This window comes from Sciurus vulgaris, assembly GCF_902686455.1.
Source record: "Sciurus vulgaris genome assembly, chromosome: X".
Taxonomy (NCBI): domain Eukaryota; kingdom Metazoa; phylum Chordata; class Mammalia; order Rodentia; family Sciuridae; genus Sciurus; species Sciurus vulgaris.
Window position 1 is genome coordinate 85,703,063 of NC_136471.1, and position 18,220 is coordinate 85,721,282.

Genomic DNA, 18,220 nt, shown 5'->3' on the forward strand with positions numbered 1-18,220 from the left:
TATAATTAAAATGGCTACATTTGTATCCAATTCAGTCTACCTTATATATTCTGAAAATGGACCACCATCAGTGGTCCTTTTATGTCCTTCTCCCTATCTCACTCTTGGGAATTGGGGAAGAATGAAGGGCACCATGTTACTAGGTCCTAAAGAACGGGGAAAGGAAATGTGGAGAGATTAAATTTGTAGAAATTAAAGAAGCTCCAGCGCAGATGACGGTGTGCTAGGTGAAGCTGAGCCTTCTCAGGCCTTTTGGCAAAGAGGTGGGAACTTTCATAGTTCATAGACCTCACTTCTGTGTGCATTTTAGTGGTGGAGCAGGGTATATGAGGACATGCTCCGAACGGAAGCCCTAACCTTCCCAAGCACCTGTCAGTTAGTTCTTCCAGGACTTCCCTACGGCTGGCCACCCCCTCTAGCTGGGATAGCTCCAAGAAAGGCACTGGTAAGATAAAATGGCTTCCGGAGCAGGGGTGGAGGATAGCCTAAAATTAGCCCGCTGGACCAAGTCAGACTTGGAACCAACTACGAGCTTTTCTGCTGGGTTGCTAACAGTGGAGGCAGAGGGCCCCTCCTGCTGAAGCCTGGGGCAGTAGGGGCTCCCCATTCAGGGTCCACCAGGGCCCAGGAGCACTGAAGAAGTCCAGAAGAAGTGAACCAGATTAGCGTGGCCTCAGGCCAAAGTCCTGTGAGTATCTATAGCCTAAGAGCCTGCCATTTCTAGAGTCTGGGACCTGGGATTGCTTGGGAGGTCTGTAGGTGAAAGCCCTCATAAGGGAGGAAGAATAACATGACAGCTTTCTGCCTTGTTTGTCCCAAGAAGGTGTGTCTGCTCAGGCTCTTGCGTCTACATGGACCTACTTTCTTGTGGGCATTTGATGTTATATACTACAGAGAAGGTAAAGGTTTTTGTCTTTGTATGGTGTTCCCAAGACTGTGTGTGTGTGGGTCTGTGTAGCATAGTGGGCTTAAAGGCATAAGGCCAGAGCTTAACAGCATGGGTGGAGGAAGGTGAGACTTAAAAATTGTCTTCTAATGCCTGAAGGAGTGTGATAGGTCCTACAGAAACAAAACTCTTTCCTATAAGTGTTTTTGCGTGGATTCATAGATCCTGAGAGGGCCTTAGATGAAAAACAAAGGGATCAGAGACTTGAAAGGGCAAATAATTACATTTTGCCCTCTAACCTGAAACCTGTAACTGAAATTTACCAAGGACAAATACAGGCAGTAAATGGCTGTAGTTACCAGTTCCTTTAACTTGGTTACCAGAAGAAATCACAGACATTTCATATCATATTACAGTGTGGCAGAGATCTTGAAATGTCATTTACACACGTCTCCACTTAGAAATTATAAGATATTATTTATTGTGTTAATAAATAACATCTATTACTATATCATGCAGTTTTATATCACTTTAATAATGGTATTTTAATATATTTGGTTTCCTTTTACCCTATGTATTTTATTTTTATTCACTGAAAACATAGTGAAAGAAGTTGGCTTCACCTGGGCCAATTTACCGAAAAAGGTTTAAAAACTCCTGCAATTTTGGGTTTAGCAAGGGACTCCTTATATACAGTGGGCACAATATAGCTCTTTGATTAATAAACCACAACAAGGTGTGGTTAGACAATAGATTAGCTGGATTTTCTTTTCTACATTTAATTCAGTTACGCAAGTGCCATTGTAAAGGCAGTCATGGCTTGATCTCCCTCTGGGGGTTCATTATATGGGCTCTGCTGTGGGCTCATGTTATATCCTAGGTGAAAGTTTCATCATTTCCCTCTATTGTACCCTGCTTTTTCATCTTCCCAGACCCAAGTCCCCAAAATAAAATAGTAAGAAGGGATCCCCAACTGGCTGTCAGAAGAAACAATTCATAAAAGAACCTTCCAGTACCAAAGCCTGTGGAATTCATTATGACACTCAAAATCTGAGGATACTGGGAGCTGCAATGCAACTTTGCTTGAAGGAAGGGGGAGGGGTCCTATTTGCATTTCAAATTGCAGTATAAAGAACAGGATGGGGAGCAGAAAAACCTGAATTCTATCTGGCTCTGGTATTGCCTTAATATAAGTCACCTAGCAAACCCTTTTCCTTCTCTGGCCATAGTTTCTATCATTCACAAAACTGGGATATTACCCATCCCACCACATAAAATAGCTTTGAACAGCACAAGATTATAGGTGTGTTCTGGGTTTTTGAAAATGAGACAACTAACAATAACAGCTATGTGACCTTGTGAATGTTCCTGCTCCCCTCTGAACCTTGGTTTTCCCATCACTCATTTGAAGAAATAAAATTAAATTACTTACAAGATCTACAAGATCTATCACAGCTCTGTGGGAGAACATTAATTAGGGAGTGATAGACATAGAAATTGAAGACCTAAGTAAAAATCATCATCATAGTAAAAATAGTGATTGAGAACTATGTTCAGGCACTATTCTAAGCAATTATTTTGTATTAACTCATTCAATCCTAACAACACTCCAAAAAGGTACTATTATTATCCTCTCTTTAGAAATGAAAAGAATGGGAACATCTAGATTAAATGATCTGCCCTAGGTCACAGAGTTACTGAGTGGTAGAGCTGTGATAAAAGAAGGCAAGCAGTGGTTTATCACTACCCCATATGGCTTCCCCATGTACCCTGGGAGCAAAACAGACCTATATAGCAATTACAATACAATATGATGACTGCTACAGTACAATAAGCACACTCAGGAGGTAGTAACAGCAGAAGGAAATGTATGTGGCAGAAAGAAGCACAATGTATATGGAGAACCATCATTTTCTTCCTTTATCACTGGATTTCAGATTTTAAGTAGAAGAGTAGTAAGAAGTAAGGCTGGAGTGGTTGGCCAAGATCAATGCACATGGCCAAGTCTTTTGGGCTGTGCCCTAAGAAAAAACGGGAATCATTAAGGGATTTAAAACAGAGGATTGGTATAGACCAGATCTGTATTTTTTTTAGGAAATTTTTAAATTATTTTTACAGACTGCATTTTGATTCATTGTACACAAATGGAGTACATCATTTCACTTCTATGGTTGTGCATGATGCAAATTCATATCATCCGTGTAATCATACATGTACATAGAGCAATGATGTCTCTCATTCCACGATTTTTCATACCCTCCTCCTCCCTCTCATTTCCCTCTATGTATCGAAACAGATTTGTATTCTTAAATTATCATGTTAGCCAGAATATGGAGAAAATATCAAAAAGGGAAACTACCTAGAAGACTACTGTAACTGTGTGGCGAAAGATGGTGGAGGCCTAGATAAAGGTGCCCACTGAAGATGGAAATGGGATGGAATGGATGGAGGTCTAGAGAAGGTAAAATCCAAAAGACTGAATGGGATTAGATGTGAATGAGGCAAAAAGGTAAAAAGACTCAGTTGGGTTTTGGGGTTTTAAATTTAAGTTGTCTAGGTACATGGTGAGGAACTGACATGTGGATTAAGTTTGGTGGTAGTGGTGGTGACTTTGAAGTACCTGTAGAATTCTGTGGATACACGCTTGGAGATGAAAAGAGAACTAGGGTGGGAAGTGGCTTGGAGTGATAGTCTCGAAATCATCAGAATAAAGGTAAGAACTAAAGCTCTGGGGACTGGAGAGCCGATGATGGAAGAGATAATGAGAGTGTGCTGGTAAGGAAGCTGAGGGATGGATTTATGGGAAGACATGGTCAGTAGGGAAAGATGTCCTAGAAAAAGTCAGAAAGGAAAGATCTGAGAAACATCCACTGGATTTAGCCACAAAGATGGCCTTTTAAAGAGCTTTCTCCATATGTGATCAAGATGGGTAGAGCCCGACTGCAGAGAATAGAGAAGTGAATAGGGAGTAGGAAAACAGACAGTAAATAATTGGATCCATTTGGTGAAGAAGGGAGAGACGTAGAGAAATGTAGCCGGACATGTGAGACAAAGAACTATAGAAGTTCTGGGCAGTTGTTTCCTAAGACAGCTGAGGGGGAGAAGTCAGTGAAAAGAAATTGAAGGTACAGATAAAAGGTCATTTTTGAAGATCTAATATATTGACAGTTCTCTTTATTCTAAAAACTCTAGGAAGCATGTACTATTGTTTCTATCTTATAAATGAGTAAAATGATACACAAAGAAGGGAAGATATTGCCAAAGGTTACACACTAGGAATCGGGGGTACCGAGCTACAAACCTAATTCCACCTTATCTCCAAGGTCCTATTCCCATTGTAACCAGAGAATGAATAATCAGACTATATATGGAGTTGATGCAGCCAGGTGAGGAGGAACCTAAAGTTGAGGGTGACCCCACCCACCCACCTCACAATTTGCTTTCTATGAGGTGGGTACTTGAGGTCCCCAGCTAACAAAGAGGGGTGGGGTGGATAGTGAATAAAAGGAGGTGTGAGGCCCTGAGACCCCGGCTGCAGGGTATGGGAGAGTAGGGAGATTTGAGCTCTGGAAAACCTACCAGCTCACCCCGATGACATTACAAATTGAGGTGAGTAAACTTGAGTTTGGAGAACTAGGAATAGGACTGGTAAGTCAGGGGTTAAAATAAGTCTATCTTTGGTTCCTAAGTGAACTTGTGGGTCCTGAGGACTATAAGGAGAGAAGAGTTGAGGGTTGTGTCATGTCTCTAGGCTGGAATTGGCAGAAAGAATGGGTAAAGGCTCGAATCAGAAAGACGGAGATGCAGTATATTTTGAGGAAGTGCTGGCAATCAAAGGGACTCCTTGCTTGCAGTGGTTCTGGGGAAGAAACATATCAGAGGGAACTTGCTCTGGAAACGTCTATTGCCATCTCTTGCCTTTATTTTACTTGATGTGTGTATGTTGTATTGCCACCCCTTCATTTAATCAGTAAATGTCATTCAACCTTCATTTTCTGGGCATCTGTATTTGGGAAGCATGGGACCTGAGTTTACAGAAAGCTTGAGAGAGGGAGATTTAGTCAGATATGAGTAATTGTGAAAAAGTGAATTTCATCTAAAAGGTCAAAAGTTGGAGCTGAGGACCTGACTCATGAGACTGATGTTAGAATACTCAGGAATGACAGCTTGACACTACAAAGCACTATTGTACTGGCCTAGCAACTGCTGGGCCCAAGTCACTTCAATAATCCACACATTTTGATATGAGGAAGATGTATCTACCAAATCCTCACCCATGATGTAGGCCCTATTGGGAGTAGAGGAATAAAAGAGGGATACAGGGTCTTCACCCTGGAGTTTATATATTAATAAAGCTCAAGTAAGTGAAAATGTTGTATACAAATTCATAGGTGGAATCTAATTGTCATCTTTTGGAATTCCTGAGCAGGAAGAGGTCAGGGAAGGCTTCCCAGAAGTAGGAGTTTGAGGGGCAGGCAGAAAAACATATGCAAAGGAACCAAGCTCTGAAATGGTCTGACCTGTTTTGAGAACTATTACTGGGGCTTGAAATAAGATAATGGAAGTAGGAGTGAGAATCCGGAGACCTTGATGATGAAAGGCAGGGAGCAAGAGGTTAGAGTGGAAGCTGGCATTCCAGGTTTTTCATAAGGACCCTCAGACTCTCCCCTCTTTTTATTACCCACAGATCTGGCATATCTTCCTCCTTGTAATGAAACTGGTCCTGTTAAAATCAGTCAAGATGAACCTCATGGACATCACTAAGATCTTCTCCCTCCTGCAGCCCGAAAGAGAGGAGGAGGACACAGACAAGGGGGAAAAGCAGACTCTCCATCAAGCAATATATGACAATGACTCCTATACCTTGAATCAGCTTCTACGCCAGGAGTGTTACAAACGTTTCATCAACAGCAGGAGTGGCTGGGGTGTTCATGGGACACCACTGCGCTTGGCTGCTTCCTGTGGACATTTGAGCTGTTTGCAGGTCCTCCTGGCACATGGTGCTGATGTTGACAGCTTAGACGTCAAGGCACAGACACCACTATTCACCGCAGTCAGTCATGGCCATCTGGACTGTGTGCGTGTGCTTTTAGAAGCTGGTGCATGTCCTGGAGGTAGCATCTACAACAACTGTTCTCCTGTGCTCACAGCTGCCCGTGATGGTACTGTTGACATCCTGCAGGAGCTCCTAAGCCATGGCGCAGAGCCCAATGTCAAGGCAAAACTACCAGTGTGGGCATCAAATATAGCTTCATGTTCTGGCCCTCTCTATTTGGCCGCAGTCTATGGGCACCTGGACTGTTTCCGTCTGCTTTTGCTCCACGGAGCGGATCCTGATTACAACTGCACTGACCAGGACCTACTGGCTCGTGTTCCAGAGCCCCGCACCCTTATTGACACCTGCCTTTACCATAATTGTGATCCAGAGTATATTCAGCTGTTAATTGACTTTGGTGCTAACATCTACCTTCCATCTATCCCTCTGGGCCTGACCTCTCAAGATGATAAAGGTGTTGCATTGCTGATGCAGGCCCGAGGTGAGTGAGCAGACCAGCCCCATAGGCCTCCTAGCTTGTAGGTCCCAAGGTCCCAAATCACTCTTAAAACCAGTCCTCGAGGATGAGTTGAAGAAAACTCCAATTTTCTCCTTCTCCTGGGTCCTTAGTGGAGAAGAAGTTACTGATTCAATGTTATTTAAGAAAGAGTCACTAAGATGGAATGGAGGGACCACATGTTCAATTTCTGGTCATGGCTCTGCAATGACTTTTTTCTGACCTTGAGCAGGCTCTCTACCTCAGTGCATTCCCATGATACCATGCCTTGGGAGTGGGGAAGGGGACATTTCTTAGAAGGAGAAGATGTTAAGGCTGTGACAGACAGGGAAAGGAGGATATAGCTTGCCCAGAATTACATTGAGACTTTCTCCTCATGACCTGTTTCTCCTTGCTATAGCCATTCCACGGTCACTCCTATCCCAGGCCCGTTTAGTTACCCGCAGAGTCCTGCACCAGGCCGGCCAGCTACAAGCCATCGACCAGCTGGATATTCCCCCTGTGTTGATTAGCTACCTCAAATACAAACCGTGATCTTGCAATGTTCCAAGCAACCCACGATGCCTCCAAAACCCAGGTAGCTGTAGGGCATGGCAACCCACTCAATTGGAGCTTCTCTCCCATATTATCCTCCACTATTAAATCATCAGCAAATAAGTCTTGGTGGATACTATGTCTGACATGTATGTTGGGGGTGGTAAGAAAAGGGGTCTGATCGGCCATGGGATAGGATGGTACTGACCTGGTATCTGCCAGATAGAGGAGTCTTGGCCACTAAAAAAATAAGAGAAAATTAACCCAATGGCTGCACCTGCTCAACCAAGGCCCTCTAAAGAGTTTGGAGCTTCATTGCCCTATATGACAGATCCTGAAGAATCCAAGTGGTAGCATCCAAGGATAGCATCATCAGCTTGCCCGGTCCTGTGACTCCCTTCACTTTTCTGGATGCTACAAGGCAAGTTTTCAGGGGTTGTTCACTGGTCTCTTACTACTTTATAAAGCAAATGACCAAGGTGCCTCCCATTCAGTAACCTTGAATTATAAGCTGCATTTCCACTAGTCCACTATGTAGTCAGGATCAATTGGGAAGCCAGGCATGGTGGTACACACCTGTAACCCCAGTAGCTCAGGAGGATTGCAAGTTTAAAGCCAGCCTCAGCAACTTAGCAAGGCCCTAAGCAACTTAGCTAGACCCTGTCTCTAAAAATAGAAAAAAAGGGCTGGGGATGTGGCACAGTGCTTAAGCACCGCTGGGTTCAATCTCCAGTACCAAAAAAAAAAAAAAAATCAGAGCTGGGGATAAAGCTCAGTCCAGAGAGTGCTTGCTTCACATGCACAAGGACCTGGGTTCAATCTCCAGCACCACAAAAAAAAAAAAAAAATCAACTAGGCAAACAACCAACAAATAATTTATGACAGAATCAGATAATTTAATGCAGAAAATAAATTGGTTACATAGCTAATAGGCTGAGAATCCAAACAGGACAAAAAAGTAACCCAGAGATTAGTGACAGCAGGTAGCTAACATTACCCCCAAACTAGAGGGGTATCTCCAGAGGACAAGGACAAGGATCACCTGGAAGAAAGCATCACAGATATGTCCATGACAGCTAGACCCATAGAGAAGACAGGTTGTCCACAGCACAGGAAAGGAAGAAATACCCTCTCTTTTTCCTCCTTCCTTCCCTCCAGTATGTCTTTAATGCTTCTTTCTCTGGAGAAAATGGAAGTCAACTAATTTAAGTTCCTGTGGAACAACTTATAGAGGTCAGTCCCCTTGAGATACAGTACAGAGCAGTAGGAAATAAAGAATAGAGACACAGTGGGAGGAGGTGTGTGATCTGAGCCTGGAGCTGGATTCACATAGCAGAACTGCAAGTATGTTGATAACAGAAACCATAGAGACACAGCAGAACCACCACTCCCTGCAGAAGGCAGGGAGTAAGTATTCAGGCTTCTTCATTTTTCCTGCTCTCTCATCAGTTCCTCCCTTTGCTTGAACTAAGTCAGAAGTTAACTGACTTGGGAGCCTAGGAAATGTAGCCTACAAGTATTCAGACTTCTACCCCCATGATGTAGAGATGTGAAGAAGGGCAGGGGGCAGATGCAAACAGGCCCTGGACCAACACAGTTGTCCACCCAAATCTAGCACCTTTGTTTTGTTAAACCTTATCTTTCCAAAAGACCTTCTTGTATTTCTCCTGTACAACTGTGGATGAGGACATGAATGAGTAGTGAAAGGGATACAAGATGAAGGGGTATATGAGAAGAGCCCTGATAATCTGCACCCAGGAAGCACCTTAGACGTTTAGAGGTCTTCCCGGTAGCTTCCTTGCCAGTCCTATATATCATGGTCCCCTATCGTGGGGAAAGGGAAACAGGACATGGGGCTTAAACTGACTTGTCTCTCCCCTCTTCCATCTCTCCCATTCTCCCTTGCTATTATATCCTGATAGACTTCAGGAAGTAAGTAAAAAAAAAAAAATAAAACTGGACATGTCCCTGCTCCTGCCCCATTCTGCTTACAGATTTTCATTCTTAAGTATTTTGGAGAGTAGTGCAACACTTTATCTACAAGGAGTGAGAGTTGAAGGACTGTAAACATGGAGGGCTTCAGGGAAGATATTCTATATTTTTTTTGTGGGAAGGAGGTTACAAGGAATTGAACTGAGGGGCACTTGACCACTGAGCCACATTTCCAGCATTATTTTGCATTTTATTTAGAGACAGGGTCTCACTGAGTTACTTAGTGCCTCACTCTTGCTGAGGCTGGATTTGAACTCATGATCCTCCTGCCTCAGTCTCCTGAGTTGCTGGGATTACAGGCATGTACCACCATAACAGGCAGACATCCCATATTTCAGTCTGGGTTCCTAAGGGGTGGTTTGTCCAGGACCCCACTCCTGGCCCTGCCCCCTGTCCCAATAGTCAAGGTCTTTGGGCCTTGGGCAAATTCAGCAGCTCTGTCTATAGGCCCTTGGTAAAATACACCCTTCAAATGGGGTCCAGCCAGGATAGTCTCCCCCATGACATGTGGGACAGATTCTGATTGAATGAAAACATGTGGATATTCTGGGTATTTTAAAGGACTCGAATTTGAGAACATTATAGGAGTCTACCAAATATTAGGCAAAGAGGAAGGGTTGAAACAGCCTCATTTTCTACACAAGGGAACTGAGAACATGACAAAGTTTAATGCCTGTTATTGGTGGCCCAACTCTTCCAGACTACTCCCAGCTATTCTTCCAGTTGTCTGTTCTGCTGGTTGGCAGAGATGACCTCAAGGTCTGGTGCCTTAGTTCTTTCTCTTTCTTAGGCCTCATCATTCCCATCTAGACAATGGGTCAGGGGTTGAAATGAATCATCTTAAGACTTAAAACTTAAAACTTAAGACTTAAAACTTAAGTTTTGATGATGAATCTTCCAAGTCGATTTTTCCTAGGAAGTATGAATAGGAAGCAGAAGTGATGTTACTGTTCCTGGAACAAAACTTCCTCTTATTTGGCACTGATCCCAAGTGAGAGCTTAGTATCCCCATTTTCTTAGATACTCCCACCAGCTTTTAGGAAAACTTAGCGTTAAGCAGTTCAGGTTAGCCCTAAGGCCCCATTCCTCCCTCCTTTTCTCTTTTTCTCTGTCTCTTCCTGACCTTCCTTTATATTTTTTCCTTCTCCCCATCATTTCATCTTCCTCCTTCCCTCCTGCTATTGTCTGAATGTTGAGGTATGCCTAAATTCAAATGTTAAAACCTAGTCCTCAGTGTGATGGTATTGCGGGTGGGACCTCTGGGAAATGATTAAGTTACAAGGGCCTAACTCTCATGAATAGGATTATAAAAGAGGCTCCAGTGAGCTCTCTTCCCCTTTTGCTATATGAGGACACTTAGTTGGCACCAACTAGGAGGAATGTGCCCTCATCAAACACAGAATGTGCTGCTGCATTGATCTTAGGCTTCCCAGACTCCATAGCTGTATGTAATACATGTCTGTTGTTTATAAATTACCTCATCTAAGGCATTTTGTTATAGTGACACAAGTGGACCAAGATAACTCTCTCTTCTTCCTGACATTACCATAAACCTGTATCTTGGCTCTGCTTTGCACATTCTATCAATCATTCTGCATTCTCTTCTAATGGGAAATTTCTTTTTTTCAGGAAAACGTCTCCCAAAGTTTAGATTCAAAGTGCAAAATGGCCCATGTAACTCCAGAAATCACAGACATCCTCTTTACCTTCTAAATTTACTGAAAGCTTGATGGAGGAGGTGGTACTTAATCTTGGCTTTGAATGGTAGAAAGGATTTTATTTATCAGAAAGAAAGAGAAACCATATTAATTGGGGGGAACTAATTGAGTAAAAGTATAGAACTGGAAAAAAGCAGGTAAGTTTGGGTAACAAGTTCAGTTTAGCTCCAGCTGGGTGTATTTGAACAGGAGCTATTGCTAGGGCCTATACTTGAGAGGGTGGTGAATATCCTTGTATTTTGGATTAAATATTTCAGCTCTTAGAATGGGACATGTATAATCATAGGAATGACTTAGTGACCATATGGAGAACATGTTCTCTGACAAATCTGGCAGCATTAACTTAATCACTGTCTTGTAGGGATAGAGTAACTTGCTAACAAGTTATTTGCATGTCCATAATTTCACTTACTTCTCAGAACAATTCTATTAGGTAGAACATTTTTGTACAGATGCAGATGGCAGTTCTAGGCACTGGGGATAGTCTAAAGAGACCTGGGGTAAATAAATAGGCTATGGGAAAACCAAAGCTCTCCTTTTCTCTGCATAGGATCTAATGGAGTTGGTTATTTTCAATACGGTATTTTGGGCACCACATGAACCCTATTTTTTCTCCATTTACCCGCTCCCTTGCCTATCTTTTTAAGTGCATTTTTAAATTCAAAATTTATTTTTAACTGATACACAAAACATAAAAATTCACATATTTATGGGGTACTATGTGATGTTTCAATACACGTATACATAGTATAATGTTTACACCAGGTTAAACAAATCTGTCTCCTCATTTATTTTTGTTTTGTTTTGTTTTTATGGTACTGGGGATTAAATCTCAAACGTTGTGCATACTATGCAAGTGCTCTACCACTGAGGTACCTCCTGGCTTATTTTTTTAAATTTTGAGACAGGATCTTTTTAAGTTGTGCAGGCTGGCCTTGAATATGTGATCCTTCTGCCTCAACCTCCTGAGTATCTAGGATTATTGGCATGTGTTACCATGACCACCTCACTTATCATTTTTTAGTGAAGACATTCAAAATCCACTCTTCTAGCATTTTGAAATACACAGTACATTTCTATAGTCATCCTGATATGCAATAAAACAGCAGCATTTATTTCTCCTATCTAACTATAACTTAGAACTGATTAACCCCAGGGCTGTAAAAGTCCCAGAATATTGCTTACCAAGTCCAAAGAAAGAACTTGAAGGAATCAACTGAGAGGGTTTGGACATTTTATTACTTGTGTATTCCTTGGTGAAAGCAGGCAGAGACAATATGGAGGGCAGCACTGTGCCTACAAGCAGGGAGAACATAGGATAAGTTGTATGCCTCCTATGTAGATGGATTTCTTCAGAAATTTCATGAGTATATTCCCTTACTTCACAACCAAGGTCATTTAGCTTTGATTCCCACCTAATGATTGGAGATGAGGGAAGTAACCAGTTTCTCTTCCCCTTAACTAGAACAATACATACATTCTGGAACAGCAAGCCTTCCTAGGCACTGACTGGTGTTAAAACCCAACAAGTAGCCACTGGTCAACCTCTCCCTGTCCTTTCTTCCCCTCTACTGTTCCCAGTCTCTGGTGATCATCATTCTACTCTCAACTTCTAATAGATCAACTCTTTTGGATTCCACAAATAAGTGAGAGCATATGGTATGGTTTTGCTGTGCCTGGTGTATTTCACTTAACAAAATGATCTTCAGATCCATCTATGTGGTTACAAATGTCAGGATTTCATCTTTTGTAGCTAAATAGTATTCTATGGACTATATGTACCACATTTTCCTTATCTATTCATCAGTTGATTCTGTGTTCAATCACTTTGATATTTCATTCACAAGCACACTCATTTTGAAGCAAGCCAATGTACTCTCCTCAGCCCAGGATGATAAATGGCATAAAATAAATCAAAATGACTATCACAGAAATCTAAATAGGTAAGAGTAGAACAATGGTTATCAGAAACTGAGGAGGTAGAGGGACAGAATGGAAGTCGTCAATCAAAAGAAACTATGTTTCAGCTAGACAGGAAGAATAGGCTTTACGATTTATAGCAAAGTAGCTACAGTCAATACTACGAATTATATATTTTAAACTAAGTAAATTTCAATATCTCATCATAAAAATGATGGGTGAGATGATATGTTAGTTTGATGTAATCTTGCCATGTTATACATGTATCAAATCATTACATTGTATACCATAAATATATACATTTGAGATTCATCAACCAAAAATAAGATTTAAAAAAGAAATACAAATACTTTCTAGCAAGCACTTACTATATGATAGGAAGTATTATCAGTAATCACTTTAAATGTATTAACTCATATAATTCAATTGCCCTGCCTTACTCATATCCATTTTGTAGATAAGGAAACTGAGGTGCAGTGAGATTAAGTAATTTGTCCAAGGTAACATGGCTAGGAAGCAGGATCTCACAAAATTATAGGATGGGGTTGCTATACATCCTTGGGTGACAACACACCTGTGCCTTTATCAACTAGACATTCTCTGCAATAGGTATTTTAAAACTTATCCCATATTAACAAGCTTCCTTGAACCTCCCCCACCCCATTATTGTTTCACTCCCACTGTCAACTGGGAACATTGTTTTCTACCTCCCAGAACAGGTAGAGTGCATTTGGCATGACAGCTTCAAACGTCCATAATAACTAACTCTCCTGAATCCACCTATCCTTCCCTCTTGTCTTGGTGGTTCCTCCTAACCAAGGCTAACTCATCTGTATGCACTGTGGATCCCATTCCCTATCCCTATCTATGACTCCCAACCTATCAATTGTCCTGTCTCCTATGTCTTCTACTACATTGACTTCTTTCCTCTTAGCTTTTAAACAAGCTCACCTCCTTCCATTTTATTAAAAACAAAAAACAAAAAAACAAAAAAAAACCTGAACCTCAGATACTCCTCTAGCCACCATGTTATGGTTTGGATATGAGGTGTCCCACAAAAAGTTCATGTTAGGCAATGCAGATATTTTCAGAGGTAAAATGATTGACAGCTGTAACCTAATAAGTGGACTAATCCATTTGATGAATAATTTGAATGGATTACTGGGTAGTGATTATAGGTAGGTGGGAGGAAATAGGTCACTGGGGGGCATGCCCTTTGGGATTATGTTTTGTCCTGGTTCCCCAGATTCTCTCTCTTCTTCCCTGCTGCCATGAGCTGACAGCTTACCTTGGTCACACCTTTCCACCATGATGCTCTGCTTCATCTCAGGCTCAGAGGAACAGAACCTCTAAAACTATGAGCCCCAAATAAACATTTCCTTCTCTAAATAGTTCTTGTTAGGTATTTTAGTCACAGTGCTGAAAACCTGATTAACACATACCACCTCTTTCCAATCAAACTTCTGGAACAAGGAGGCTGTATATGTTCTTTTCCTCACCAACAATTCTCTTGATACACCACTGTAGTCTGGTGGATATCCTCACTTCTGATCTAAACTGGCCTTGACCACATGACCAGTGAATTGCTAGAGCCATATCCAGTGATTTATTTTCTACTTTTATCTTGCTGTACTGCAAAGCAGCATCTGATACATTCTTGGCAACACTATTTTTCACTATTTTTCATAAAACCCCAGTGTCTTCCTTGGCTTCAGGAGAGAGATGGCTCTCCTGGCTCTCTCAGTCCCTCTCAGGAATTTGGGGGTTCATATGTCATTATGAAGTTCAGCTATTTCTGTCTTCTACATACATCCAGAATCCAAATACTTCTTATTTTACACTTATATTTTACACTGCTTTGAGCCACTATCAGCTGTCACCTGGATCATTATTAAAGCCTCCTTCCTGAATTCCCTGATGCTTCACTTGCTGCTATTCCCTAGACAGTTCACTAAGATCATGTGACTCCTCAGCTCTAAATCCTGCAAAGTCTAAAGTACTTAAACTGACACATGAAGCCATACATCTGCCCCCATGCCCTCTCTGGCTTCTTCTACCACTTTTGCCCCTCACTCCCTTTGTTACAGCTATACTGGCTGCCTTCTTTTTCTCTAACATTCCAGCATATTACAACCTCAGGGCTTTTGTACTTCCTGTTCCTTCTGTCTGGAAGGCTCTTCCTTCAGATGTGCTGATGGATTATTTTCTTGATTCCTCCAGGTCTTTGCTGGAATGCTGCCTTTTCAGTGAGGTATACCTGAATTCCCTGTTTAAAATGGCACTCTTCGTAGCAGTGCACCTTCTATTCCTTCCCCCACTCTATTTTTTCTATCACATTTATCTGACATGCTGTATATTTTACATATGTGTTTTGTTCATTGTCTGTTGGCGCTCGTGGAGCTTCTGTTATGATGGGGAAAAGATAGTGAAAAAATGATACAATACAAAATTATATGCCAAAAGGTGGTAAATTCCATGGATAGGAAAACAGGCCAATTAAAGGATTAGAGAGTGAAAGGGGTGGGAATTGGGATTGCTATTTTTTGTATCAAGAATCTAGGGAAGGTCTCACTATTAGAGGCATTTCAGTAGACACCTAAAGGAACTGAGGGACAAATCATGTCCATATGCAGAGGACAAATATCATAGGCAGAGGAAACGGCAAGTACTCAGCCCAAAGTTGGAATTTCTGACTTGCCAAACTCAGAATGGCCTAAACAGAATAATATGTTTCCCTAACCCCAATCCTATATTCCTCAGTTCAATAGATGTCAATACCATCCAACAATTCCTCCCCCAAGTTGGAAACTGCAGGGCACTGTCTGAGGTTGTGTTCTTCCTACTAGACTCTAACAATTACCCTTGAAGACAGAACATGTCTAGCTTAGCATTCTGTGTGATGAATGTGGCACTTAACAGAGAAACTGGCACAGAGGAGGAGCTCAATGAGTGACAGCATCACACTTCACTGATGGTACTGACACCTAAATTTGATATTAGACCTAAAAATGTCTCACTTATGTTCAGCAGACATATGCTCAGCAATGAGTTTTTGCTAAACTCTGTTCAGTGCTGAGAATATAAAGAAAAACAAGAGACTCTGTCCTGGGAAACTCAGTCTGGGTCTGCATGATCAAAAGTAATCTGTGCATAAGGAATCACAGGCTCATTTTTGCTTATGTTAAACAATGATTTCAAAGTCATATTCTGAGTTCCATAACTTTGAGGATCTGTACATTGGATAAGAAGGAAAATAATAATAATAACAACAATAATAATAGCAGCAGATAATAAAAAAAAGACCTTTGTATATACCAGGCTGTGTGTCACTTTACATGGAATACTCATTATTCTTATAACAACTCTGTGACATATGACATGATAGAGAAAATTGAGACTCAGAGTGGTGAATTGACCTGCACACATTGCACTGCTTCTAAATGGTAAGGCTGGCATTCCAGCCCAGGCAGTCTGGTGCAGAGCCACTACACTGTACTACTTTCATGAAGAATAAACTTAATGTGGGCAGAAATCTATCCCCCTACTTCTCTGATTTGACCTGATTGTCAAGGCCATTCTCTATGGAACTTTTCTCTGACGCCCCTTCCCTCCCTGGGGAGAAGAAATTTCTTAATCCTCAATGCTCCAGAGCACCTTTTCCAGGCCTCAGGTTTAGTCTTCAGCTTGTCGCAGAACACCATTCCCAGGTCCCACAAGAAGGTTACCACTGTATCCTTTCTTTCTAATACCAATCACAGGATGTGGCATAGAAGAGGAGCCCATGGAACACTTGATGAAGAAAGAGTCATTGTAATCATGTGGCCCAGTCTGTCTAACTGCATTTATGGAGTTACGTCCACACAGCTTGCACATCTTTATCAGCTTTTCACTGCTCCACAAGATGCTGGGTAGCAGGGGGATTATCTCCATTTTGCAGGTAAAAACAAACAAAACAAAACTAATTAAGAAAAAATTTCGCTTCCCATCATGAGCCCCTTTCTTGACCAAATAAACTGATCACATATCAGTCACCATGTGGGATAGTGGGCCTTTGAGGATCCTGCTGAGAGGACAAATTTTGAAGTACAAGTTTACATGAACACTTCATCTTTCTATATAACATCCCTGGGGAGGAGTGGGCTATACAATAAAGGAACTGTAGGACCCCTTCCCATGTCCCCTTGCCCTTCGAGTGTGTGTGTGTGCATGCGCTTGTGCACATACCTCCTCCCAAGACTCAAGAATATCAGGACCACATGCTAAAGCATTTTAAAGACTTTTATTTTTCTGAAGCCCTATTTCTTTTGGGCTCAACCCAATGTCTATCACTCCTAAAACTGACTGCTGTGGAAGAATGCTTGGTGGCTAGCAAAAGGCTTGGCAGACTGGCTCGTGACAGGAGCAGCTCAACAGTACTCAGAAGTACTTCAGGCTCATCCCAGACCACCATGCATACCTCCTCTCTCCCTGTTCCCACAGCTGAGATTGCACTAGCCCTTTGTTTCCCTGGGCTCCAGAATTGTAAACTGATTTCTCCAAATTATAATCTTGACCTAATTCAGAGAATCAAGGTTCTGAGTGAAATGAGAGAAAGGCAAGTAAACAGAGGCACAAGACATCAGGGAAACCTAAGATGGAGGTGGTGGAAAAGAAAAGGAAATTTCTACATAGAGCCCAATAAATGAGAATCAGGACTTTGCAGAGCAGGAAAGCATATCTCCGTAGCCATCCAGATGTGGAAACTTAGGTTAGGGAAAAGAGACTTACCAAAGTTGCATGTTAGGACAGTAGTAGTTCTCTATTCCCTGCCATTTATTTAGACCCAGGACTAGGATGGGGGTGTGATGTTCAATGTTGATTTTTGTTGGAGATGTACAGAATGCCATAGAACTTCAAGAAACATCATGGAATATTATACAAAGAATTGAGTTGAACTTATAGAGCTTACACCTTCCTTGTGGAGATAGGATGATAGACTGTCCCAGAGAGGAAGAGGCATTGGCCAAGGTCTCTCAAAGTCCAAGGCAAAGCTGAAACCAGATCCCAGTCCTAGTAGTCACCTCAGTTCCTGTGTTCCACACATTCAGGGAAAGCAGTCCACCGCTTTATCAGTTCAGCAACTGGATCTCTTCAAGGCAGACAGGACCCTGTAGAACAGCATGGAATATTTTCATGAAAAATTGGCTCACATTGTTCTCTAATCCTTCCTCCTCTCCTCAACTTTAATCACCTCCCCCTCCTCAGCCTTTCGGACATTCAGAGTTTTAGGGCTGGGCCTTCTGGATATTCTTGAGGTAGCAGTAGAACTGGATTCTTTGTTGCTCACCTGGCCCTGGCAGCTACTAATGTGACTTAATGTCTTCCAGCTAGAGACCCAAACACAGGTGGCCCCCTGCCACATCCCAGACACATACTAAAAGGAAAGGCTGGTGCAGGCCTCCTCACTTAGTTCTCAGTCTGACCTCTGGTTAAGGGCGCAGACAAGATTTTTCTCTCAATATGCAGGCTTTTCAGGGAAAAGGATCTGCACAGTCACGCTCACAATTAAAGGTGGAGAGTCACTCTGGAGATGTTGGCGAACTCCTCCATGTTCTCTGAACGGTAGGAAATTCGGATAA

At 42.0% G+C, this 18,220-nt stretch overlaps 1 protein-coding gene across 3 annotated transcripts; it reads left to right on the forward strand.

The window, feature by feature from the left end:
* Positions 1-62: 62 nt before the first annotated feature.
* ASB12 (ankyrin repeat and SOCS box containing 12) lies at positions 63-16,567 on the forward strand. 3 transcript variants are annotated; one of them, XM_079124138.1, is made up of 3 exons: positions 63-688; positions 5,574-6,423; positions 16,361-16,567. In XM_079124138.1, the coding sequence occupies exons 2-3, from the start codon at positions 5,598-5,600 to the stop codon at positions 16,414-16,416; spliced, it is 882 nt and encodes a 293-aa protein (XP_078980264.1). In that variant the 5' UTR covers positions 63-688; positions 5,574-5,597; the 3' UTR covers positions 16,417-16,567. The 3 variants fall into 3 exon arrangements, with proteins under 3 accessions (XP_078980264.1, XP_078980263.1, XP_078980265.1); XM_079124137.1 differs by lacking the exon at positions 16,361-16,567 and adding an exon at positions 6,839-8,310 and having other exon boundaries at positions 64-688; XM_079124139.1 differs by lacking the exons at positions 63-688; positions 16,361-16,567 and adding an exon at positions 6,839-8,311 and having other exon boundaries at positions 5,580-6,423.
* The last annotated feature ends 1,653 nt before the right edge of the window (positions 16,568-18,220 follow it).

Excerpts from the sequence above, each read along its gene's own strand:
- ASB12 (XM_079124137.1), top strand. The coding sequence starts at position 5,598 with ATGAAACTGGTCCTGTTAAAATCAGTCAAGATGAACCTCATGGACATC. Across the intron at positions 6,424-6,838 it reads ATTGCTGATGCAGGCCCGAG|CCATTCCACGGTCACTCCTA; the intron begins GTGAGTGAGCAG and ends TCCTTGCTATAG.